The sequence below is a fragment of the Impatiens glandulifera genome, chromosome 2, assembly GCF_907164915.1.
Source record: "Impatiens glandulifera chromosome 2, dImpGla2.1, whole genome shotgun sequence".
NCBI classification, from domain to species: domain Eukaryota; kingdom Viridiplantae; phylum Streptophyta; class Magnoliopsida; order Ericales; family Balsaminaceae; genus Impatiens; species Impatiens glandulifera.
Genome location: NC_061863.1, coordinates 45,603,421 through 45,630,428, shown reverse-complemented (window position 1 = coordinate 45,630,428; position 27,008 = coordinate 45,603,421). Strand labels below are relative to the sequence as shown.

General features: G+C 29.6%; 4 protein-coding genes across 7 annotated transcripts; 1 reads left to right on the top strand and 3 right to left on the bottom strand.

The window, feature by feature from the left end:
- Positions 1–272: 272 nt before the first annotated feature.
- On the top strand, positions 273–929 carry LOC124928027 (protein GLUTAMINE DUMPER 2). Its single transcript, XM_047468551.1, has one exon. It carries the CDS (start codon positions 296–298, stop codon positions 797–799), a length of 504 nt encoding a protein of 167 aa, XP_047324507.1. The 5' UTR covers positions 273–295; the 3' UTR covers positions 800–929.
- Positions 930–1,948: 1,019 nt separating this feature from the next.
- On the bottom strand, positions 1,949–4,018 carry LOC124925889 (ADP-ribosylation factor 1). Of its 3 annotated transcripts, XM_047466011.1 has the most exons (9): positions 3,911–4,018; positions 3,626–3,805; positions 3,486–3,524; positions 3,321–3,383; positions 3,108–3,126; positions 2,818–2,929; positions 2,694–2,741; positions 2,477–2,607; positions 1,949–2,320 (listed from the first exon to the last, which is right to left on the bottom strand). In XM_047466011.1, exons 2-9 carry the CDS (start codon positions 3,726–3,728, stop codon positions 2,287–2,289), a joined length of 549 nt encoding a protein of 182 aa, XP_047321967.1. In that variant the 5' UTR covers positions 3,729–3,805; positions 3,911–4,018; the 3' UTR covers positions 1,949–2,286. The 3 variants fall into 3 exon arrangements, with proteins under 3 accessions (XP_047321967.1, XP_047321965.1, XP_047321968.1); XM_047466009.1 differs by lacking the exon at positions 3,911–4,018 and having other exon boundaries at positions 3,626–3,875; XM_047466012.1 differs by lacking the exon at positions 3,911–4,018 and having other exon boundaries at positions 3,482–3,524; positions 3,626–3,820.
- A 901-nt stretch (positions 4,019–4,919) lies between these two features.
- Positions 4,920–9,251, bottom strand: LOC124924050 (xylose isomerase). 2 transcript variants are annotated; one of them, XM_047464096.1, is made up of 20 exons: positions 9,100–9,251; positions 8,904–9,002; positions 8,753–8,827; positions 8,551–8,680; positions 8,366–8,457; positions 8,185–8,235; positions 7,862–7,938; positions 7,698–7,752; positions 7,503–7,604; positions 7,319–7,370; positions 7,096–7,141; positions 6,957–7,012; positions 6,422–6,473; positions 6,166–6,245; positions 5,965–6,035; positions 5,840–5,880; positions 5,638–5,737; positions 5,469–5,540; positions 5,292–5,369; positions 4,920–5,208 (listed from the first exon to the last, which is right to left on the bottom strand). In XM_047464096.1, the coding sequence occupies exons 1-20, from the start codon at positions 9,223–9,225 to the stop codon at positions 5,173–5,175; spliced, it is 1,491 nt and encodes a 496-aa protein (XP_047320052.1). In that variant the 5' UTR covers positions 9,226–9,251; the 3' UTR covers positions 4,920–5,172. The 2 variants fall into 2 exon arrangements, with proteins under 2 accessions (XP_047320052.1, XP_047320051.1); XM_047464095.1 differs by having other exon boundaries at positions 9,091–9,174.
- Positions 9,252–10,337: 1,086 nt separating this feature from the next.
- Positions 10,338–13,159, bottom strand: LOC124925510 (protein DETOXIFICATION 16-like). Its single transcript, XM_047465533.1, has 8 exons — positions 12,879–13,159; positions 11,995–12,539; positions 11,801–11,887; positions 11,446–11,502; positions 11,132–11,370; positions 10,943–11,061; positions 10,770–10,856; positions 10,338–10,692 (listed from the first exon to the last, which is right to left on the bottom strand). Exons 1-8 carry the CDS (start codon positions 13,131–13,133, stop codon positions 10,633–10,635), a joined length of 1,449 nt encoding a protein of 482 aa, XP_047321489.1. The 5' UTR covers positions 13,134–13,159; the 3' UTR covers positions 10,338–10,632.
- Between the last annotated feature and the right edge of the window lie 13,849 nt (positions 13,160–27,008).

Below are 27,008 nucleotides of genomic sequence, written 5' to 3'. Positions count from 1 at the left end.
AGATTGTTTGCATGACATAGATAGATTATTGCAATATTACAAGTAAAATTGACATAAATGTTTTGTCCTAAAAAAATTAACTTTTATTTTTTAGAGGAAAAGGTAATATTGGTTTATACTTGTTTTAGTAAAGAGTATTAAAACTAGGGATTGAAATAATTTGAAACAGTGGGACACAAAAAAACCACATTTATTATTATTATTATTATTATTGCCAATATAAATACCACCTGAGTGGCTGAGTCTCTTCCTCCATAAGCCATTACTTCATTTCTCTCTTTCGAATAATTAATTAATGACGACGACGGGAGCAGAATCATTCACGGCGTTTCATTCACCGGACGAATCGGCGGCGCCGGCGAGTTATCCGGCGAGGTCGTCGTCGCAGCACTCGTCGGTGGCATACCTTTTCGGTGGACTAGCATCTATGGTAGGGTTAATAGGTTTGGCTATTCTCATTCTGGCTTGTTCTTATTGGAAACTTTCCGGCCGGTTTGAAGAAGAAGAAGAAGACGGAGACGGCGACGGTGGACAGTTAGATCGTGTAGAGCTGGGATTGGGAGGAGAGAAGAAAAATGATGATGGATTATTTGAAAATAAGATTTTGGTGATTATGGCTGGGGATAACAAACCCACGTTTATAGCCACGCCGAGTACTAGCCGAGCTTCATCTTTCGGTAGCCACGGTGGCGGCTCCTCTACGGCTGAAGATACGCCGCCGCCACCGGGAGATGAAGACAAGTCGAGGGATGATCTGGTGTGTTTAGAGACAGTTGGCGGAGATCATCGCAACCCTTGATTTTCTTTTTCTTTTTCTTTTTAGATTAAATTTTTTCTAGCCAGAGCCCAGAGGAATGGGGACATTTACATGTATGTATAGTCTCATATTTTGTGTTGGATTTCTCATATAATGGAGATTACAATTTTTTTTGGCATCACCCCCTTTTTTTTTTAATTCAAATGAATTTGTTTATCAGGATAGAATAAATTGAAGAAATATTAATTCTCAAGGTTCTGAAAATCGAAACTCGGGTATTTATTTTTTTGCGAATTTCAGTCGGACTTGTTAAACCATTGGGATTGAAAGAGTCGGAGATTAATCGGCGCATTTTCGTACAAAGCATAATTCGGAAGTGTCATCCACTCGGCCATTTACTTAATTGAGATTTATTTATTTTTACATTATTCTTGTTGTTTAGTAATTAGATTTTCTTTTTATTTCTTTAACTTTTTATATGTTTACATTATTCTTGTTGTTTAGTAATTAGATTTTCTTTTTATTTCTTTAACTTTTTATATGTTATTTTGTTGTGTATCTATATAGATAAATATCTTTTGGGTTCTATTTTTCAAATGAATGAGAATGACTCCATTAGAAAAAAAAATGTTTATATTTATTAATTAATTCTATATTTTTATATGGCTGCATAGCCATAAGTTACTTTATAGTTTTAGGTTAACCATATTTTATATCCAAATAGACATTTTATTTAACTAGAGACAAGTTATTAATGAATGAGCTTATTTGAACACAAATTTAGAAACAACAGATAGGTGTTGATGGGCCTGATTTTATGGGCCGGACTTAGTCCATTAATAAAATATTGATTATAAATAGATAAAGTAGCAAGCCTGCAAGCTTAATAATTGAATAAAATGTTAGCTTAGGCTATTCATGTTATCTAATTTCATAAACCCTAGATTTGCTACATACTAAGAACACTCTGAAAAAAATGACTTCCAATAGGGTTAAGTTGATGGTCCAATTGCAAATCAACCATCAATTAATAGCTCTCTTTTGATTGTTCTTGATGACCTTCAAATGAGATATAGTAACGCAATTAGAACAAGTATGTGTAGAGATTTTCGAGTGGAGGGTCATAAACTAAAATGACTTTGAATCAAACCTAAGAATGGGGTTTTCTAGGACTCCAAAACACGACTCTAATTGTAACAATAATAGCTTCCATTCGGAAAATAATCTTCATTATAGAAACAACATGATGAGAATGCGCCACCACAATGGTTGTAGCAAGCAAGTGTTGATACTAGTACAGTAAAAAAAGAAGGAAAAGAAAAGAAAATATAAAGAGAGGAAAATGTCATTAATCCCTATTATCTTGAGATTAAAATTGAATATGACTACCAGAAAACTGTAACTCCATCCTCTAAAGAAGATCTTTGTAGCAGCAAATTAATAGTTGTTCAAAGAAAATACGCCTTTTGAACATGAGATGAACAGATAGATTGTATTCCTTTCTCCTTTCCCTAGCTCTATAAATGATGTTAACCTCCTCCAGATTTCAGAGTATTGCTCAACCTGTTGTGCATCAAAACATTAATCAAATGGATGGATCACCAGTTTAAATTATTATCATCATTTTTGGAAATAGACGAAAAAATGTTAACAATATATGTCAAATTAAGTTACGTGTCAGCTCCAATTCCATATAGTTATTAGTTGACGAGATCTTACCAATCCAACCCTTGAAATAGGCCTTCTCCCTTAATAGCAGAGGTCTTGAAAATAGACCATTGCCTGCTTTTAATCTTGTGCAGCTCCAAGGCTTCTGTGATTGATGCATCGTCTAGTGCCCCTGGAAGATCCTGCATTTTTAATACCAATCAAATGAATTCCTAATCGTTTTACAACAGATTGATTCAAAGGAAACTCTAGCCAGACAAGGACATACCTGTTTGTTCGCAAATATGAGAACAACAGCACCTTTCAACTCTTCTTCCTGGGAATAAGTTCTTAACAATTAACACATGCTTAAACAACAACATGGTAGGATCGTAACAGAGAAATAATAATACCTCGAGGATCGCATGAAACTCCTCTTTAGCAATTGCCAATCTATCAGTGTCACTTGAATCCACAACATAGATTATAGCTTGAGTATTAGGAAAATAACATCTCCAATACGGCCTGCATCACAATAATAATCTATACAATCTCATCATCCTTTCCTACTACTTGTTCTTCCCATAACTTTATTATCGGAAATCATGGATAACTCTCAATATTAGCACCAATACATTATATCATCTAACAAACAAATTAATTCATTCTTAAGATCAATAAAAAAAGGATGGGGGTTGGTTACCTGATACTCGTTTGACCACCTGTGTGTATCATCAGAAACATAACTGTCAGAGTTCTAATTGAGTATAACTTGACAAAAAACAAACAAACAACCTTAACTCTTGCATCACCAATGAATCAAAGAAACTAAAATGAAAATTTGTATTCTTCCCATCAGTCTTCCATTCAAGAAAATCATAAAATTGACAGTAATTGGAAATGATAGAAGCATTACCAAGATCCCAAACTTGAAACTTTATATTATTATATTGAACAGTCTCCACATTGAACCCAATTGCTGCATTCGAAACAATTCAGATCCAGAGGAAGGTTATTCAGATTGAATCATATCTTTTATAAGACAAAACAACAGAAATGAAAATTGAGAAAGAATACCAACTTGGAATTGTGGACACAACTTCACCCATCTGCAGCCGATCTGCAACAAGACAACAACCACCAACAACATTAAAGCATTGAGATCATAATTCATTCGCATATTTATTGAAAAGGGTGGGGGTAAAGTGAGAGGATCTGTACATAGAATCGTGGTTTTTCCGGCATTATCAAGACCCAAAACGAGGATCCGAGCTTCCTTGTTACCGAAAAGAGAAGAGAACAACTTAGTGAACATAATACCCATTTTTCTGTTCCTTCAGGTGATGCTGATTGTTTTGAAAAATTTCAGATCAAAGAGTTGAAACAGAACCGTTTTTTCTCCTGCATAGACATGAAAGTGTCAATTGTTTTACCCTTAAACGTTACGTTAGGGGACATTTGCACATAAAAAGAGAGAGAGAGATCTGAAGGGATTATTTAACATGCCGGAGAAGAGGTTCTGCTTCAGCTAAAGCGCGCTGTGTAGAGACTGGAAAGGAAGGGGAAAGAAGGAGATTGATTGATCATCAGCTTATAAAATATTTCATTTCGATTGCTTTCTTTACAATTTTATCAATATCTTCTTACTGGTTTATTATTATTACTTTTTGTCTCATATATTAAGAATTGAGATCAAAAACATTATTATTATTTTTTAAATAATAAGTTACACTTAATTATGTATAAAGACTAATAATCATTCATTTTTAAATAATGAGTTATAACTAGTAATTTATAAAAAAATAAATAAATCAATTTGAGAATTGTAGTAAAAATTTCAACTGAAATTCGATAGTTAAATTAGTGACTAAATCTTTATATTACGTTTGAAACTGTAGTAAATCACGTCGATAATAAGTTAACAACGTTTGAAACCTCACTAAAAGTCCTAAATGGTTCTATTGAATTATTGGGAATGGTGACTCACGCAGACAGAACCAAAAACTAAAGAAAAACCCAATTAACAAAATCGAAAATATTTGTAAAGTTGTTTTAAAGGACTAAAAACCGAATCATTTGATTTTCGTAACAACTAAAATGATGAAAAACAAAATTGAACAAATAAGAGAAACAATCATTTAAGTAAAATATCAAACATGAGTGGTGTGAAAAAAATAAAAGAATGGAATGATTTTGCTAAGAAATTTTCAGGAGAAGAGAAATAAGGGTTAATGACAACTCCTCTTGTCAAGTTTGTAAGGAATTAATGCTCATTCTTTACATTAACATTTCAATATGTTTTCTAGTTAATTTCATTAAATAATACACTAATAATTGTCTTAATGTTGATCAAATTTGAATTTTACAAGTAAATACTATAAATGCAAGTTGTAAAAAGAATGGGACAGGTTGTTGTTTTGTCTACAATAACAACTCTGGAGAATAAAGTTCCAATGTTGATTTTGAATCAACAATGGTTTTATTTTATTCAATAAATAGAATCAAATATGAAATAGAATAGTAAATCCAATAAATAAACTACCATGGCAATTATATTAAAATAAATATGTCAATTTCTTCACTGAATAAGCTTACTGGGGTAACTGTGTTTATATGAAGAGAATCAAACAAGATTTATTAACAGACCAGTTCCACTATATTTTCTCAACTGGAACAAAAAGAAAATGAAAATTTATTGCTGCAACTAAAGTGATAATATAGCTTGGTTCTTTCTAATGGTGTGAATTTGATTAACTCCACTTCCTCTCTCAGAGAAAAGATTGGAAAATCATCTCAGCTAGTTCCTGAAACATAACCAAAATATCATTTTTACATCAATAGTAAAAAAAAAGAGAGGGTAATAAAACATAACCAAACACACATGTACCTGTTTGCCTGATGGAACCTTAGGCTCATCGGAATTCAAGGCCACCTTCTCAAGACTATCAAAATCAGCTTTCCCAGCCTGATCCGACAACATATTACATATCAAGCTAATGTTCCAAAAATAACACATTCATATTAAAGAAAACAAAGGGGAGAAATCATAAAAGGTGCATATTACCTCTATCAAAGCCCCCAACTCAGAATCAAAGCTTTGATACCGCTTTCGAACAAGCTCAGGCAATGAACCATCCTTTGTTTATTACATAAGAGAATGGAGAGAAAAAATAAGCCCCTCATGAAACCATATATACTGTGTTTGTTCACAAAGAAGACTTGGACATACATACCTCAATCAACTTAGCTGCATTTCTAAGGCCACGAGCTATGGTATCCATTCCAACTATATGGGCAATGAATAAGTCCTCAACGTCTGTACTTTCTCTTCGTCTACATACATACGACCACAGACAATAAGAGTTGACCTTTCTATGACATTATGAGTTGAAACTATCATCTACATAACTAAAAATGCAAATATAATATACTTACAGTTTGGCATCAAAATTGAACCCCCCTGGGGCAATTCCTCCCTGTTAACCACAAAAAAAATAGAAAGACTTAATGCAACTGTTGCAATATACAACAGGGAATAATATGCAAGACATTCTGCTTACATTCCGAATGACGGTGAGCATAATCAAAGTTGCTTCAGATATGTCTGTCAAGAATTGGTCAGTGTCCCATCCTGATATTTCACAAAAACTTCTTTTAAATCACGACCTCAATTCCATAATTGCAATGTGAATACTAAAAAAGAAGGCTTCAATGAAAAAAATTGAAAGGAAAAGTAAAAAAGAGATGTTACAAGTGTTTACCAGTTTGAGCATCTCCCGTGTTAGCATCAAAACTTCCAAGTATACCATTTATTCTTGCTGTTTCAAGCTCATGATGGCAGCTGTACACATTATGGACGACAACATTTCACAAATGATTTTTTAACAGAGTTTAATTTCAAATAATGCAATAAACACAATTCTAAGCCGGTCATTGATTATATAAGAAAAAATAATTACCAGATTTTGTTCTCAATCTCAAATATCAGAAAAATGACCAGCATCAAAATAGACATACCTATGACCAGACAATGTAGCATGATTGCATTCGATATTCAGTTTGAATTCCCCTAAAACGGTTAAACAAGGAAAAATAAGTTCCATGTTTGAACTTTTTAACTCGAATAAACTTCACACTCGGGAAAATAAAAACATTATTACATATCATAAACTACTTCTCATGGGTATTAAGACATGATGCCATTCACTAGAGAATGGCAAAAGAACCAAGAACAATAAATTTGTGAAGATACATGATGCCACAATAAACTACTTCTCATGGGAACTGAGACATGGTGCCATTCACTAGAGAATGGCAAAATAACCAAGAACAATAATTTATGAAGATACAAACTTCCCTAAGTTTTATGAAAACAGTAGCGAGGATAAGTTAGCATTTGTTCTTAATATTTATTAGCTTCAGAAACTAATTCATGGATAATATCATATAAGTAAATGGTTTCGAACCAGGAAGATGTTAACAAGTTAAAACAACTGTGAATACTGAGATGATGACTACTGGACTATAAATCAGTAAATGGAACCATTTATACCTATGAGACCATACTTCCGCAAGAAATTTGCAGTAGTTGCAGCATCCCAATCATACCTATAATGACATCAAAGTCCATTCAAAACAGCTATAATACAACTAACCAACCTGAGTAATGGAATTATAGAGAAGAATCATACTGATGCTTTGTAGGTTCTTGTGGCTTAGGTTCAAGTAATAGTGTTCCTGAGGATAACAATTAAAAAGAAAAAAAGCAGCTAAGAGATGGCATTAATGGGGGTATCAAATTATTAAATGACATGTATATAACTTTCTTTACACAATTATAGTTTAGACAACTATAGCATCATAACTTTCTGATAGGAAGGGCACACATTTTGCGATACATATATAAAGGCATACCATTGAAACCAATTTTCTTCTTATGGGCAACAGCTGCTTCGAGAAATCTTGCCTGTAAGTAAGTGAACAACATTCAAGGAAAGCAAGAATATGGGAAAAATGAAAAGGGTGGTCAATCTTTGATTTTTCTAAAACAAGAGTCTGAAAGTCTATACAAATGCAAACATGAGAACAGTTGACTTACTTGATGATCAAGTTCTCGGCCCATATCAGTATTCAACAGTGTTTGGTAACCTTCTCGACCTCCCCAGAAAACATAATTCTCTCCACCAAGATAATGGGTGACCTTTAATTCAAACAAAATATTCAAAATGAAACAAACACAAACAAATATATCATAGACACAAGAAAATTTTAGCATCATCATATCTACACCAACCTCTAAAGCTTTTTTGACCTGAGCTGCTGCATAAGCGTATACAGCTAATTCAGAACTACAAAAAGGATTCAAAAAATGCACTTAAGACCAATAATGCAGCCAGACCAATATACACCAGGACTGAAAATGATGATCATATCCAAAACAGAACAGCATGAGCACACCTGGTTGCAGCACCATGCATATAACGAGGATTTGCAAACAACTGTGCTGTTCCCCATAACAAATGGAATTTCTTTCCCTATAAAAACCAATGAACAATTCTTAAATATTAAAATAAACAGATTAGAGCAAGGAAATTTTCAGTTACTCAGTTGATTGCTGCAGTCATACTCATCCGTTTGATGAATGTGCACAATCTCCCAAAACACTTATTACGGGTAAATAGATGATGTTAAACAAACAGTCTAGCCACTAAATCAAACATGACAACTTAATTAGAGAAACCTACAGAAAACATTAAAAGTTTCTATCCATTCTCTTTTACCTGGAGCTTTTGTGCAAGAGCAACAACTTCATCCAAATTAGCATTGGTTTCCTGCAAGAATTGTAAAACAGGAGATTAAATATTTTCTAAAACAATCTTTGTATCCATTGTTTGAAAAACAAGTATTACATGAATTTAGGACAATAAACAGAAAACAATGAAAAGGGTGCAAAGTTATCACCTCCAGAGTTTTGCCATCTGGAGCAATATCCTTGTCATGGAAACACCAAAACTCTACTCCAAGTTTCTCAATGAACTCGAAGTTTGCTCTCACTGATAATCAGTCAACAAGAACCAAGTGAGTATTACACGGACAAGAATTAAAACAAGTTGAAATCCTGACATGGTAATCTATATGGGTCTTACATCTCCTCTTGGCCATATCCAAAGAATTTGTACCATCTTCCCAAGGCCAAGTTTTTGTGGGTGCACCAAAAGGGTCGGCTCCTGTCGCACGAAAAGTATGCCAAAATGCGACACTGAACCTCATCCAATCCTGTGGTCAATGTCAACATCACAACTGCCATTCTGTTTCTGGATAAAAAGAAAGATATTTGAAAAAAATTACCTTCATTTTCTTCCCAAGGATCTCTTCTTCAGCATTGTACCACTTGAATGCAAGGTGGTTCTTACTCAAAGGCCCCTAAATTGAAATAAATATTAGGGTTAATCATATGTCATCTTATTTGAATATAGGTCTAGAAAGAAACCCACTTTACCTCATACTTAATCTTGGGAATTCCTGGGAAAAACTCTCCTTCCCAATCACCACATTTACTATCATTATCAGCAGGGCATGTTGGTGGATTTCCAGCAGCCTGAATGTAAGACAAAACAGGGATGAGGGAACCCATTTTACAAAAGTGAAAAAGGATCCATCCATCCACATATGTACTAAATTATTACCATCGTTACCTCTAACAAGGAGATCACATGGAGACATAGAAACAAAATTGCAAACTTTGTAGCTATCATTTTTTTTAAAGTTATCACAAACAAGTCAACCTGCAAGGAGAGGAAGTATATAAGTTGAAGAAACATAAACCAGTAGAGAAGATCCTTCCCACTTTACGGATAATGCGTGGAAACCCAGATGTAGATGTAACAAGATCATTACAATTTACAAAAAGAAGAAATGGGTAAACTCACAGATGGCATGCAGCGATTGAAATGGAAGTAAAAAAACAAGATTTTCTTGAGGGATTGATGAAGAGACTGACCTAATGTAAATACCGTCACGTGAAAATGATGGACTGATCAACTCAATTTAAAGCTGCAGAGCGATTTTAGGATAAATACGAAGATGATGCTGACTCATCGGGGGCATAACAGGTATCCACGCATCTTTCGGCGCTTACGTTTTATTTATCCAAAATCATCTTACTTATTAGCTTCATCTGAAAATCTTATTAATAGCTTAATCTGAAAAAACAACTTTTATTTTTTTTTAGGTTCATTTTAATTGTTTAATTTTTTTTAATTTGACCATAATAAAATTTAAATTTTCAAAGTTTGTATTAACTGTTTCAAACTTCAAACTCCGTTAACTTATTATTTAGGTATTAACTATCGAATTTCAACAAATTGAAGATTCTTACTACTAATTCTATGAAATTCGGTAGTCAAAATCTTAAATTCGCTGGAATTAGGTTGTTAAATGAGTGATATGGATCTTTTATTTATTTATAAATATCACGTAAATAATAAGTTAAATGCGTTTAAAACCGTTAAAGACGAAAATTTCATTTTGTATAACTTTAATAATAAGGAACTCCAAATTGTATGGTTGAAAATGAGGTCCAAAATCTCAATTAACTCAAAAAATCCTTAGTTTAACCATTCAACATTTTTTTTTTCAGTTTGCTAAATTTTTTAAATGATTCAAAACTAGGGATACCATTATTATTTTTTTTAACTCTTAAATATAAATTTTGTATTTTACCATTAACAGAAGAGATATCTCAAACATGGTTCTTTTAGGTTCACTTTAAACTTCAAACAAAAGTACGTAGAAAACGATGAGTTCAATTCTCACTTAAAATATAAGTCTTAGAATGAAATTGAAACGGACATATAATTATGAGAATATGCTAATTTTCTAAATAAATTAATAATAGTTTTTGACAGGAAAGAATTTTACCAACATTCATTTATTTGAGAACTAAAATATAATGATAAAAGAAAATGAAGAAATGGAGGCTATGCTCAATTTGATCATAAACCATTCTAATATTAATTAGTAATTAAAAAAAAAAAAAAATACATATGCTGTTTCATTGAGAATCCAGAACACAACATCTCAACAATAACAACATGAAATTCATTTGACTTATTTTTTCAATTCATCTTATTTTCTATAATGCTATGTATTTATGAATATGATCTATAGGATGTCGAAACTCTTATCCTTGCAATCTCATCCTTCAAATAGACCAAAAATCAATAGTCTTATGATACTTCTTCTTTAGGTATTCTTGTATCATATACTCTATCGGTGGCCTTCTTTGCCTATAAAATGAAGAAAAATAAGTTCTATTTGGTAGTTTCTGAAAACATACAGAACAGATTGGCCTATAAGAACTCACCTCGTTCTCCCAATTAGTGCACAAGGTGATGATCGCGAGGAACAATGCTTGAGCGAATAGAGCCACAATGATTCCAACCCATAGTCCCTTTGTCGGATTGAAAACAAATCCGAATCAAAACCACATTTAAGGATGCCTTTTAAAAGAAATAGTTATACTTGTTAGCTAGTTACCTTCCCTCCAAAGTGAAAGACAAATGCTAGTACTGCAGCACAAGGTATTCCAATCAGATAGTATGCTCCTAAATTAACAAAAGCTCCTATCTTTTGCCATCCACATCCTCTAGCAGTGCCTGAAAGTATTTACTCAAATTCCATCATATTTGAACAACAATAACATCAATAATAAAGAGAGATTAGTACCTGAAAGTATGGACTGAATCCCATCAATGAAGTGAGAGCCTGCTACAAAGATCAACATTTCTGCTACATAACTTATTACTTTCTCTTCTTTACTGTAACAATAACCCCATATCCTGCGCCCCACTATCATTATTGTTCCTACCACAACTCCTTCTGCAGCCACCAGGAATAATGCTATGCAAACTGCCAAACGAGCTGCTCGTGGCCTTCCAGCTCCCAATTCATTGGACACTCTCACGCTGTCAAAACAAGAAGTTGAAGATGAAGACTGCTAGCTGTTTACAGAAAGAAAGTCGTTAAATCTTTTCAATTACCTCACAGTAGCACTTAGTCCCATTGGTATCATATATACCAGACTGCATGTGTTAAGGCTGCCACATTTTAAACACATGCCAGTCAAAGTTAGATAAAAATAAACTAAACACTAGATTTTAACTAAAATTGAAGATAAAAATAAATATGATTTCTATATCCGAGTAGCATTCTACTCATTAAGTGGAGCTAGCACAAATTTCTGCATTTGTTTTCATGTTTAGTTAATGAATTGTGTCTAAAGCAAAAATCTCTTATCAAACCAAGTGCAACAGAAAAGGCATTGAACTAATTCCTTGTATTTTAGAGCTTAGTTACACTGCTATTTCATTAATCTGGAGACAAAAATGTTCTCACCTTATGGAGAGGACTGAAGTCTCTAGTTTGGGATTAGGAAGGAGTCCAGATAGAAGAACCATCATTTCAAATGACCATATCTCCAAACTGTGAGAAACACAGGTCAAATGAAGAGTATACTAGAAATTATTAGACACATTATCTGTTAAAAGGAAGAAAAAGAAGACAAACAATCAAGAGAGTTACCAACTTACCATAACATAACTGCTGAAGGAATAGCAAGCCTAAGATATTTCATGACGTCTTTCAATGCCTCCTTGGAAAACCCAGTCCAAGTCTCCTTACAAGAAGGTGATACTCTGATGTAGATTCCCAACAAGAGCACATTAATCCAATATGAAAATGCATTGGCCAAGGCAGCCCCTTTGTTTCCAAGCCCCAAATTGAACACCAAAGCCCGACAAACAAAAATGTGGACAAATGTGGTGAAGCCAGCAATGAGCACCATTGGGGTGACGTTATTCTGGGTCTGCAAGAACCGAATGAGGCACTGGAAGAGGGCATAGGCAAAGATGGAGGGGATCATGAACCGCGCATAGCGCCCTGCCTCGGCTGAGATTTCTGGGTCCTGGCCCAAAAATGCTAGTATGTCGCCTGCATTGAACCAAATCAAGGCAAGGGGAATACTGGCTAGAAGCAGAACAAGCATGGCTCTTTGTGTGTGGACTCCCAGCATGTGGTACTGTTTGGCTCCGTAGGATTGACCACAGAAAGTGTCCAGTGCACTTCCTAATCCAACCTATTCCCAACATAGAATTGTTAATGAATGAATTATTGCAGCCAAATTGCCTATTTTTTGCAGTGTGATACTATGGTGGATCTTCATATTTCTAAAATAACATGCCTTCTTAAAAGAATGTTGGAGAAAAATACAAAAGAACACATCATCATTCTCAACATGTGCATTCATTCCAAAGATCAATTGACTAAGTCATTCACAAATGGTCTTGATCTCCATCAATTCTCAGAATCACTTCTCAAGATGGGTTAAAGTTGATTTATCTAATCACCACTAGCATTAGCTCTCTTTAGAATCTTTAAAGAGTAGTAGAAGAAGTAATTAATAAAAAAAACTTACGAGAAGGCTAAAGCCAGTAACAGAAGCAAAGGAAGTGGCCATGGATGCACCAGAAAGAGGAAGCTCGCCAAGATGACCTACAAACATGACTGAGATAACCTGCAACCCAAATATCAACAAATTGACCAGTACTATGGGTCCTGCTAAATACAACTGCTTCTTCACTTCTGCAAAGACATCCACATTCACATGCTCTTCCTCCCCGAGGTTTATCAATGGAGATTCGATTCCTTCATTTCTTCCTTCCTTCCCCATAATTTTCTGTCTTGTCAGTACTGAGAAAATAACATTGAAAGATATATATAGAATAACATGATAGCACCACCCCAAAGATGATTATCTGCCTCTAATTCTTTCATAGTAGAATCCAATTTCATTTATTCCTCTTTTATTTTCATAACTTTCTTGTTAGAGATATACCCACTTCAATTTAATTTATTCCTATTTTATTTTTAAAACTTTCTCATTAGAGATATACCCTACTTTATTTTATTTGTATTTTTTTTAATGAGAAAACTTGTTTTAAATTATTATTATTATTATTATTATTATTATTATTATGTGAATATTGTTTTTAAGTTAATTGAATATTAAGTATTAAATATATAGTGACAGATGTAAATATATTATTTATGATTTTTATTAAGTATTTTTTCTAAAATTGTTTGATAAAATAATATTTGAGTTTTAATTAGGTTAAATTAGTATAATATTTTTTATATTTAAAATTAAAGATTTATAGAAATAAATTGAAAAAATATTTTAATTAATAAATTAATTGAAAAATAGATGTTGAATAGAAATTTTTAATAATTGATTTTGTGATGAAAATAATAATAGCAAGATCTTTATAGTTTTATGCATTAAAAAAACAAAAATTAAAAAAATAAAAAAACCTAAAAATCCAATAATAAATAGTTGGAGCTCAAAAGTTTGTTTGATTTTAGGTTTTTTAGGATTGTTTTGAGTTTTATTTAAAAAAATATTGTTGGATAAAATATAAGTTATTTGAGATTTTATAAAGATTAATTATTAAAATATTTTTTTATAAATAAAATAATTTAATGGTTAAAATAATTAAAATGTGATATATGGAGAATTTTAATATATATATATAGAGGGAGGAAGCTCCAATGATTATAGAAACTTTAATTAATTTTAATATTTTATATGATTAGAATGATTATATTTTAAATATATAAAAGTTAATTAATATATATTTACACTATTCATTAAAAGATAAAATTTATTTCCGTAAAGTGTTTGGCAACTGGCCATCATGTCATGTTCTCAATTATATTATCAACTATTACAAGTTATTTTAACAATAAACGATTAAAAGTTGCCGGCTTGTACATAGTTAGTCTAACACATTTTTGTTAAAGTATTTAATTTGTTATAATATCTTAAAATGTAGGTGTTCTTTAGGTGTTTTTATCGGTTTGGTCAATTAATCGAGTTTAATTGTAATCAATAATTTTTTTTATTAAGTATTAAATTTATTAAATATTTTAATTTCAAAATACTTATTTACACCATCCTATTATACAATTTTCCGTCTTTTGTCTAGAAATATATTATATTAGTGTCACAATATAATATATTTTAATAAACTTCATTTTTAATTAATAGTTATATAAATTATAAATTATTTTTGTAAAAAATAATTTTATATAAATTATAATTTAAATTTAAAATTAATATATATATATATATATTATTAAGATAATATATTTAATATTTACAAAAATAACTAATATAAATTATAAATATATAATTAAATTATTAATTTATCGATTAAATCAGTAGAAAAATAGTTAAACAAAAAAACTATTAGAACTGGTTAACCAATAAATCGATAAACTATTAATTGATTATCAGTTTTTCAATATTTTTTACAGCAATATTTTTTTACAGGTTATCAAAATATATAAAAAAATATAATACACATTTTATGGATAAAATATCAAAGTTTTTATTCAACATATAATTATCAAACATTTTTTATTTTAAATTTATCCAAAGTCTGATCTCGAAAATTAGATATCAACAGAGTTTAAAACTTTCTTTTAACTTTAAACATTTTTTAAAAATAATATAAAAAAAGACAAGGTAATGTCATCCCATTCAAACTGCAAATGACTCTGCTCCCATCTTTTCCCTACTCTAAAAATAAATAAATAATAAAAAAAATCATTTTACAAAAATAAAATAATAATAATAAAAATAAAAAAATTATTCCATTTTACGCTTCCCTGACATATATCATGCAATTAATTACCAAGTAAATTTGTCTTCTTGTCAATGAAGTCAAATATATTATCTTATATTATTATAAAATAATGTATTTGTGCAGCCCATTAATATATAATATATATATATATAATTGTTACTTACTTACTTGACCATTACGAAATTATTTGTCCACAATTCATTATAGAACTTTACAATTAAATACTCATGACAGAATCATTTACATATAAAAATATATTGAAATTTTGTTGAGCGTATTGATCAAGAAACCATTAATATTATTATATAGCATTGAATCATTGATATACCTCATGCAAAACAAAAGTATATAAAATTGATTATGTTATTTCATAATAAAAAATAAAAATAAGAGATAGTTAATGTGACATACTCAATAAATAATTAGATGAGGGATAGAGGGAAGAAATTTAAGGGAGAGAACGATGTGCCACTACATCACTGGTGATAAAATGTGAGGAGAGAAAAATTATGTTATTTTTTTGGCTAATCAAATTACGTCACATCATTCCATTCTCATTCTCTCCCTCAAATTCTCTCTTTCAATCATTTCTCAAATAATTATAATATATTTTAATTCCTAATTAAATTCAAATAATTTATTTGAACAAAATAAGAAAAATAATTATGCATAAATATTTAGTTGGGATTGTCATTCTCTAACAAAATTTAAACTCTTCTTATAATTATTTCAATTTTTCATTAACTTATATTGAAATCTTAATTTTTATTATAAAAATATGAAAATTTTAATTATTAAATTATATTTATAATTTGTTATATGAATATAATAATTATTAAAAAAAATATTCTTCAAATATTTTTTTTAATTTGTTTATTTTTTAAAATTCCACTTATATTATTTTTATCTAGCTAGTTCAAATAATATTGTGATTATTAGCAACTAAATGTATATAAATCATTTAGGTGTTATTTATTTATATCAACTAGATTAATTTAATGATTATTTATTTATTTTTAAAAAAAATTCACCCAAAACGTTTTAATTTTAAATGAGAGTGAACGTGGAATTGTGGTGAGTGTTAAAAAATATATTATTTATTTATTTATATTAGCAATTATATATATATATATAATTTTATTTATATGAGTCTGTTCACACCTGAAATTAAACTCGTGTCATAATTATTTTTTTAAATTTGAATGTATGAATGAAATAATAAATTTAAAAAATGATAAAATAGATAGTTTAACATATGAGTGGGTCGGTACAGTATAGCATAACTTTTAATTTAGGATTTATATCGTATTAAAATTTTCGGTATAAGTAAATTCATATTATTACTATACCGTTATTTTAGTATACCGAAATCTCGATAGGATACAAGTAATATATCGATCCTACCGAATATTGACTGTATACTATAATTTTGGTACGATCAATATTATACCGTTCATACCGAATATTACAATTGAATTATATTTTAATTTAACATCAAATTTGTTTAGAAAAATAAATAAATTTATTAAGGTTAAAATGAAAAATATTTTTTAGAGTTTATGTTAACAAAAAAAAAAGAAATAAATTTATTAAGATTGATTTAATTTTACCGAAAAATTCATAATGACGGTGTATATCTATTTCTTGAAATGAAAAAAAAATTAACTATTTATAATTATTATATATATTATAATTTATAAATATTATTTCGGTATATCTTGATATACCAAAACTTTAAAAATCTTACACTTTATCGTACAATTAATTTCGGTATCGGTAACATATCTTACCATTTTTTATACCAAAAAAATCTATATTTTCGATATTTTACGGTAGGATGTTCTAATTTTTCCGCCCTATAGTTTAACTTATGTCATTAATAGATATGCAACTAATATATAATTCTTTTTTTTCTACTATTCCAATTTATGTTTATATTGAGAACAAAAACAAAATTCACCATATATATATATATATATATATAATATATATATATATATATAATATGCTTAATTTTGAAAATGTTCGGATTACCGGGTCGAGAGATTTGATTAATTTGGATATATATGTGAGAGTAAATGGATACTTGGGTCGGATTCTGGGTTGACCCGCCCATAAACTTAAAACGGTTATAAATAAAATAAAAAATACTATATGTATGTTTCAAACTCACCACCTAACAAAAACAAGTACAACTCTTTAACCACTAGGCTAATAACACTTTTTATTTTTAATTCAACACCAAATTTGATAAACACGAGATGTTATAACAATATATTTTTATCCTTATGCATCACACACGAGAATTTCCTAGTTATAAGAAATAGTAAATCAATTCTTCTAATATATTTATTCACTGTTCTTTTCACTGCTTGATTGTCAAGGCTGAGTCGAACTATTTATCAATGGAAATAATTTCAAATTTGTCTACGAATTTGATAGAATGTCTCAAACATACATATTAATTTGGTAGAATGTCTCATGATGTATTTGAAATATTATATTTAAACTTATGAACTTTTCAAAATGTGTTATATTTAAAAAATTAACAAAGTTAACTTCTATAACCCCAAAAATCTCTTTGTGATAAAAAAACTTGAGGTTCACTATTAATTTTTTTTATCAAAAGCAACAAAATTTAGTAACAGTATAGTTTTACTGTCTCTATTGGTCAAACAAAAAATAATAAATCATGTGGCTATATTTAACTTTTCTTTTTAAATATTAATTATTATTAATATTTTAGATAAAAAATTCAATATTAAAATATTGAGACCTACACAATTAAATTATATTTCTATTTATTTAAAAATTCTAAAAATAATTCTATTTCCTTTTATAAATTTTCATTTTGGTTCGTAGACTGAAACTGTCATTACGTAAAAGTATCAACATATTCAAAATAAAAAATGTTCATCCGATTAAATATTATGATTTTATTTAAAATTTCTAATAGTAGTCTCATTCTTTTTCACCTATTCGTTTTGGGCCAGAGAAACTGAATTGTGTTATTAGATGACTGAAGTACCAAATAAAGGAAGGGGTTAAATGAGGAGTGATAAGGAGGAAATTTGGAAGAGGGAACGAGGAGGAAATGACGTGTCACTACATCACTAGCTAAAAAAATAAATGGTTAGAAGAAAGAGAAATAAAATTTGTTATTTTTTCAGCGAATCAGAATGACACGTAATGTCCTCCATCAATTTCCATTTGAATATTCTATTCTCTCATTTGTCACTACAACTATTGTACGTACGCCGCACTGGTATAATATTATTTTCTGAAATGTTCGCCGATTCCTATGAAAATCGATGACGGGATAATCGTGATAGAGTTCTTCACAGTTGAAGGAAGATTTCACCGATTTTCGATTGGATTTAAAGTTTTATCCTAAATGTCGTTCCTAAAGAGAATAATCTCTTTACAGGTTAGTAACTATCTATGAATCGCATTAGTTTTTTAATATCAGCAACTTATGATTTTCGTCAATTCTACTTGTAAATCAGATTTTGATCAGTCTCCATCTCTCACACATGAAAAAGGAGGTTGAATCCTGTAATATATAAAAAGTTTTCTGTAATCAGTAGCTTCGCCAAAATGTTTGCTTTTGATCCAGAGCAGTTTAATAATGTTAGAGAAGATATTACAAAGATTCTTAGAGACAAGTTTTACCATCCTATAATAGTGATATTTCGTTGTCTTCTTGTTTCTATCCCTTCTACATAATTTCGATATGTTTGAATTATAATCGACATGGCTAGTTATGGTAGACTGTAGCTCAAGTTATTTTAAGGCAAAATACACATAAAAAAACATATGTTTAAGAAGACGAGGAAAGGTAGAATAAATTGCTCTTAATTTTGCTGTGAAAATCGTTTTGTTCTAGTTTTCTTATGCATATTTAGCTTTTCTATTTGATATCTACATTATTCATTTCTATGAATTTGAAAATCTAAGCTACATAAATTTGTCTTCATTTGATTATTTTCTACAAAAAGCAATTCTAGATATGTACCTCTATTATTTAGTAGGCATAACAATAAGTTAATAACCCATTTAAAACCCCTAAATCAGTAAAATCTTCTTGCATTGAGATATATGCTTTCTCTCTAGTCAAGTCAATGTTGCAGTAACAAACTAATGTATAGATTGAAGATGTATAGTTGAAACTAGATTTCAAATATTTGTTAAAATTCAATTAACAAAAATAAAGACTAAATACTAAATTTCATCTTCTTAATCTTTTGTTTACATCCATCCATCCATCCACTTGTGGGAACTTAAAAGTCTAAATAATTTGGTTGAGATGCAAGAAATCTAAGTATTCTTAATAACTTCTCCCAGAATTTTCATCTTTTGTGACTTGTTTTATCTTATTTTTTTTGTGTTAATCATTTAGGATCCTTTTAGCTTATTATTAAGCATTTGTGATTGTGACATTATTAGGTTTTGAAGTTAAAGACAGAAACAAAATGTATTAGTTAGAAATACCAAAAAGAAGGTACATATGTGAATGACTAAATCATCTACTAGTCTAGCACCTTCACCTTTTCATGACCATCAACACCAGTAAAGTCCAGAACCACCACCTTCTCATCGTCATGCTCACATCCCACCACTCCCGCACAAACAGACTGCTCATTCACCAACATCAACACCCACCTCAGCACTAGCAAAGTATATGGCCACACCTAGCCTCTACCCTAGCTTGTTGCTTCCAACCCTTTTAGAATGCATTGGCCTCATCTGCTTATTCTTCTAGATCAGGCTCACCTGAATTCCCAGAATAATAATTTGATTACTCAAATGAAGGGGTTCATCTTCTTATTGTTCATAATATTGCTCTATTATGTTCAGTTAAAGATATAATCAATTCTTAGCATAATATTCTATAAGGATAGATGAATAATTCTTAAAAAGGAAATTTGAAAAATATATTACTCTAGTATTTTTTAGAAAAAATGTTGTTTCACGGTCCTCTTTTGACACGGTTGTTTTTCTTTTTTCTATTTTTTGACAAACAGTTTACCAGGTTCAGCTAGATCGTGTCAAATAGCCAACAAAGTCTATTATTCTAATAAATTTTGAGTTTGATATTCGACTCTTCTTACACAAAGATTCTTCTTCTAGGTTCTAGAATACCGCAAATGGTTAGGTAAAAATATTACTAATCCCTCTCTTTCTCTATGAACGTTAATATTGAGGTGTGATTAAGACAATTAGTTATGTTAAGTAAAAACTCATTTGAATATTATTGTTTTGCATTTTCACCACTCAAATCCAAATTTACATGGGTATTAAATGATACTTCAAAGAATCTCTGATATTGACAGTAGGAATTTAGTTTCAATTTAGCTTCACTCTTCTATTTGCAAACATGGATACACAAAGTAAGTTTGATGTTACCTCTCTTATAGACTATAGACAATTAAGACAATTAGTTATGTTAAGTAAAAAATCATTTGAATATTGTTGTTTTGCATTTTCATCATTCAAATCCAAATTTGCATGGGTATTAAATGATACTTCAAAGAATCTCTAATATTGACGGTAGGAAGTTAGTTTCAATTTAGCTTCACTCTTCTGTTTGCAAACATGGATACACAAAGTAAGTTTGATGTTACCTCTTATAAACTATAGACAATTATCTAACTTACTACCAACAACTTCTAAATCATGTTTATTACTGTTATAGACACTTCTCATTTTTATTGTAGTTATTGTTTGTAATTGCAACTTTCAAACATGAATTTCTGAAATTCAATAGGGTTATTGATTGGTGGCTAGTTTATTAAGAATTTGGGTAATCATGGTTTCATATTTCCAAATTTATGTTATTGTCTTGTAATTATTGACAGTGAAATGATATAACTATCATCATCATCAAGAGAAAAGAGCTATGGTATGGTAGAAGGTAGTGTTATTGACAGTGAAATTTGTCTTACTTCATATTTTTATTGTTTCCTTGGTCTGGTTTCCTCAACTTAAGGGATCTTTCTAAAGTGTTTATCGTTTAACTGATTTCAAAAAAATTCTCTTTGCCTCTTAGGTTAATATAGTGATAGTCTTTAGTTGTATGGCATGTTAATGATGAAATTCTAATTTTTAGTAGTATCTCATGGTTAATAATATATCTCTTAAATAAAAAAAACAATTTAATCTTGTTATTGCAATCACGTGAATGTGTTAGAGTACCTAGAAACTTGCAAATTGTTCAATTAGAACTTGACACATATACATGTCCTTCATTGCTTTGTTTATTTATAGCTTTGTTTATTTGTACATGTTGATGAATTGCAAGAATAACACCACCAACCTTCATATATTTAGAGTAGGGATGGCAATGGGGCGGTTCGGGGCGGAGAATGCAATTACCATCCCCGCCCTGTTTAAATTTCGGGGATTTTTTTAATACCATCCCTGTCTCGTTCGGTTTTTTCGATTTTGGGGAATCCCGCGAGGCACCGTTAATAATTTTAAAAAATAAATAAATAAAAATTATACAATAAAGTTATATAAATGATTTTTTTAATATAATATATATTGTAATATATTAAAATTTTATATTATTATAAAGAAATAACCTTACTACTCTTATAAAATATAGTGAATAAATAAATATATTGGTGATTTAATATATTTAATTATGTTTATGGTATTCGGGGTAGAATTAGGGTCAAATCGGGGCGGGTCGGAGCGGGGGACGCAAATACCATCCCCGCCCCATCCCCGTTCGGTTTCGAGGAAAAACTGTCCCAAACGAGGCAATTCAGTTCGATTTTCGCGGGGCGGTTTCAAATTGTCATCCAGATAAAAATATATAGTGAATGTCATTCTCTTCATGTAAATCACTTATTGTCTGCCTTAACTCCTAGGCTATTAGTTAAATAATATTTATTCGAGTTAAAGACATGGATGAAAATCTGGTCCATCAATTGCACATTAAAATTTAATGCATGGATATATATGAATTAATTTATACTTTGACTTGTTTAGATTGACATGGACTACTTAGATGACTTTAATAAAAAGATATTTTAATAACCGATGAGAGTTTTATGTTATAAGAGTTCAAATTTATATTTGATATATTTTGTATGCATTTTTAAGATTGAGAAATATTATTTTTATTTGATAAAAATGTTATATTTGTTTGTTTTAATATTATAAATGATCTAATTTTAGTATTAATTTTTTTATTTTATTCTTATTCTGATTCTTAATAAAGAAAAAGTATTAATATATATACATTTGGCGACAATAATTTATTTTTATACTATCCTTTTATCCTTTTAGCGACAGTAATTTATGCCCTTAACCACTTTTTTAGCGACAATAATTTATTGTCTTAACCATTTTTTTAGCCATAGTAATTTATACCTGTTGCAAACCCTTTAGCCATAGTACTCATTCCTGTAGCTATATTTTAGCTACAGAACCAATAGAGATAGTTAGCCACATGTCAATTTCTTGTGGTTGTTGATCTTTAGCGACGATAATCAAACCAATTTTTATATTAGTGGTTCGAGAAATTTCAACATTAGTTTACGTGTCGAGAATATTTTTTTTAATAAAACATTATTTTTTTAAAAGATTTAGAAAATATGTATCGACATTTTAAAATTAATTATAACAATAATTAATTTTTTTTATCAAATTTAAATAATCTTTTAGATTTAAGATAATCAAATCATCGTTTTGATTAAGAGAAATATGTATTTTAAATTAATTTAAAATAATTAATTTAAAAGATTATTTATTCGATGAAAGAGTCGCAAATTGATTTTTAATTTAAAACTAGTAAAATATTTTGTATACATACATAAACGTATATTTAACTATAGATTTTTTGAATTTGATGTTTGGTGATACTTGAGAAAAGATTTTTGCATTATATCCTCCGTACCCGTTAAAGAACGATGTTTACTTGATAAAATCTTGGCTTTTGAAAAATTAATTTTATTACATTTTATTTAACAAATTATTTTTAAGTCCTAGATATGCATATGTATTCTTAGATTTAAAATTATAGAATAATATTTAAAATGTTGGTACTTACTATTGATGTCGATGGTTGTTGAGAAAAGTACTTAAAAAATATCAGTTTAAGGTATTAAAATTTAAAAATAAATCTCTAACAGACCCTTCTCAGAACAATTTTTATGAAAATATTCTAAAATTATTTTGAAATTGTTTTATTTTATTTTTCCAAATTTTTAGAAAATCGTTTGGGGCTTCAAATTAAAAAATAATTTTAAAAATTCAAAATACCAAATAGATCCCACCGCTCCTTTCAGTCTAGAGTGCCGATCTCTTGGTCTTGGGATAAATCCCGAGGGTCCTAGGTCGAGACCTCTCGATCGGGTGTAGGAAACCCTTGATCGAAGTGTGGAGGCTCTTGGTTAGGTGTGGGAAGTCCTCGATCGAGGTGCAAGAGGCTCTCAGTCCTAAGTTAAGTTAAGGGAATTCTTGGGAAAAACTCTCCTTCCCAATCACCACATTTACTATCATTATCAGTTGGGCATGTTGGAGGATTTCCAACAGCCTGAATGTAAGACAAAACAAGGAACACATTTTAAAAAAGAAAAAAGATCCATCCATCCACATATGTAGTAAATTATTACCACCGTTACCTCTAACAAGGAAATCACATGGAGACGTAGAAACAAAATTGCGAACTTTGTAGCTATCATTTTTTAAAGTTATCGCAAACAAGTCACATGCAAGGAGAGGAAGTATATAATTTGAAGAAACATAAACCAATAGAGAAGATCTTTTCACTTTCCGGATAATGTGTCATGTGTGGTCACCTAGATAGAGATAATTGATGTAGAATTGTAGATGTAACAAGATCATTACAATTTACAAAAGAAGAAATGGGTAAACTCACAAAGGGCATGTAGCGATTGAAATAGAAGAAAAAAAAGCAAGATTTTCTTGAGGGATTGATGAAGAGACTGACCTAATGTAAATACAGTCACGTTGGACTAATCAACTCAATATTTAAAGTTGTTGAGCGATTTTAGGATAAATACGAAGAAGACGATGGTGATTATGTAAAACTGACGCTTACGTTTCATTTATCCAAGATCATCTTAGCTTAATCTAAAAATATGAGCTTATTAGCTTAATCTGAAAATCAACTTTTGTTTTTTTAAGTTTATTTTAGTTGCTTAACCCATTATAAAATTAAATTTTTTTTATTTAGTCGAATTGAGGTTCTTTTTTTCCTTAAGTTACAATACATGCTCCTTATTGTTATAGTTTTATAAAAACAATATTTTATGTTAACAATTTTAAATGTCGTTAAATTATTATTTACGTGGATTAATAAATAAATAAATAAAAGATAAATGTAACCAATTTAACTACTGAATTTCAACAAATTTAGATTTTTGATGACCGATTCTATGAAATTCGTTAATTCGGTAATAAAAAAAATTTCAATTCGCTAAAATTCGCTAGTTAATTGGTGACATGTATCTTTTATTTTTTATTTATAAATACAAATATATAATAAGTTAACGATTTGAACAATGAAGACAAACCTCGTTTTTGTATAATTTTAACAATAAGGAGCTCTGAATTGTGAGATTTGAAAAGAGAGGTACGAAATCACAATTAACCCAATAAAGAGCCATAAATTTAGCTTTTATTTTTTTGCCGGCTCAATTTTGCTTGCTAATTATTTTAAATGACTCAAAACTAGGGATACCATTTTTTTTTAACTTTTAAATATAAATTTTGTATTTTATCATTTATAGGGAGAGATATACAAATCCAAATTCTTTTCATTTGACTCTAAACTTCAAAAAATTTTTTTTTTTTAGGAGATCATAAGTTTCATTCTTGTTTAAAACACACAATAAATTAAAATGGGTACATGATTATGAGAATCTTACTAGTTTTCTAAATAAATTGGATGGTAAAGAATTTTACAAAATATTCATTTATATGAGAACTTAAATCTAGCGATAAAGAAATTGAATAAAATGGAGGCTTTGCTCAATTTGATCACAAACCACTCTAATATTGATTAGTAATTCAAACAAATACATAAAATTTTTTTTATTGAGAATCCATAACACAACATCTCAGCAATAACAACAATAAATTGATTTCACTTTTTTTTTCCAATTAACTGGTTGGTTATGATATAGTCTTATATATATATATATATAATGATGCTTAATTTTTAAAGTGTCCGGATTGCCGGGTCGAGAGCTGTGGTTAATTTGGATACTTGGGTCGGATTGTGGGTTTACCCGTTTTTAAATTTAAAAGGGTTAAAAATAAAATTAAAAATGCTAGAGGTATGTTTCGAACTTGTAACCTAACAAAACAAGTACAACTCTTTAACCAACTAGGCTACAAAGACTTTATATTTTAAATTCAACACCAAATTTGATAAACGCGGGACGTTTTAACATTAAGATAAGTTTAACTTTTTAACTAACTAATCTATATATATATAATGATGCTTAATTTTTAAAGTGTCCGGATTGCCGGGTCGAGAGCTGTGGTTAATTTGGATACTTGGGTCGGATTGTGGGTTTACCCGTTTTTAAATTTAAAACGATTAAAAATAAAATTAAAAATGCTAGAGGTATGTTTCGAACTTGCAACCTAACAAAACAAGTACAACTCTTTAACCAACTAGGGTACACAGACTTTATATATTAAATTCAAACACCAAATTTGATAAATGCAGGACGTTTTAATATTAATATAAGTTCAACTTTTTAACTTACTAATATATAATAATGTTGAGTAAATGGATATTTGGGTCGGATTATGTGTTGACCCACCCATAAATTTAAAACGGTTGAAAATAAAATTAAAAATGTTATCTGTAATTTTTTTCACGATTTTTTATATTATTACTCGTGCAAATGCACGGGCTAAATGCTAGTTTTTTATAATTCTATGTATTTTATGAATATGATCTATAGGATGTCATAACTCTTTGTTATAATTCATAAATAATAAATTTTTACAAATAATATCAAAAGTAAATTAAAATGGGTACATGAATATGAGAATCATACTATTTTTCTAAATAAATTGGACGGTAAAGAAATTTACCAAATATTCATTTATATGAGAACTTAAATCTAGCGATAAAGAAATTGAATAAAATGGAGGCTTTGCTCAATTTGATCACAAACCACTCTAATCTCTCTTTATATATAATGATGCTTAATTTTTAAAGTGTCTGGATTGTCGGGTCGAGAGCTGTGGTTAATTTGAATATATGTGTGTGGTTAATTTTTGGATATATGTGAGAGTAAATGGATACTTGGGTCGGATTGTGGGTTGACCCGCCCATAAACTTAAAACGGTTAAAAATAAAATTAAAAATACTATAGGTATGGTTCCAACTTGCAACCTAACAAAACAAATACAATCTTTTAACCAACTAGGCTAATAACACTTTATATTTTAAATTCAACCCAAAATTTGATAAACTCGTGACATTTTAACAATATAAGTTTAACTTTTTAACTAACTAATACATATATATATATATATATATATATATATATATATAATGATGCTTAATTTTTAAAGTGTCCGGATTGCGGGGTCGAAAGCTGTGATTAATTTGCCGGGTCGAGAGCTATGATTAATGTGAGAGTAAATGGATACTTGGGTCGGATTATGGGTTGACCCGCCCATAAAAATTTTACCGTAGTATTTTTTTCACGGTTTTTTATATTATTACTCGTGCAAATGCACGGGATACATGCTAGTATTGATTAGTAATTCCAACCAATACATAGAAAATTTTATTGAGATTACATAACACAACATCTCAACAATAATAACAAGAAATTGATTTCACTTTTTTTTTTCAATTAACTTGTTGATTATGATATAGTCTTATTTTCTACAAT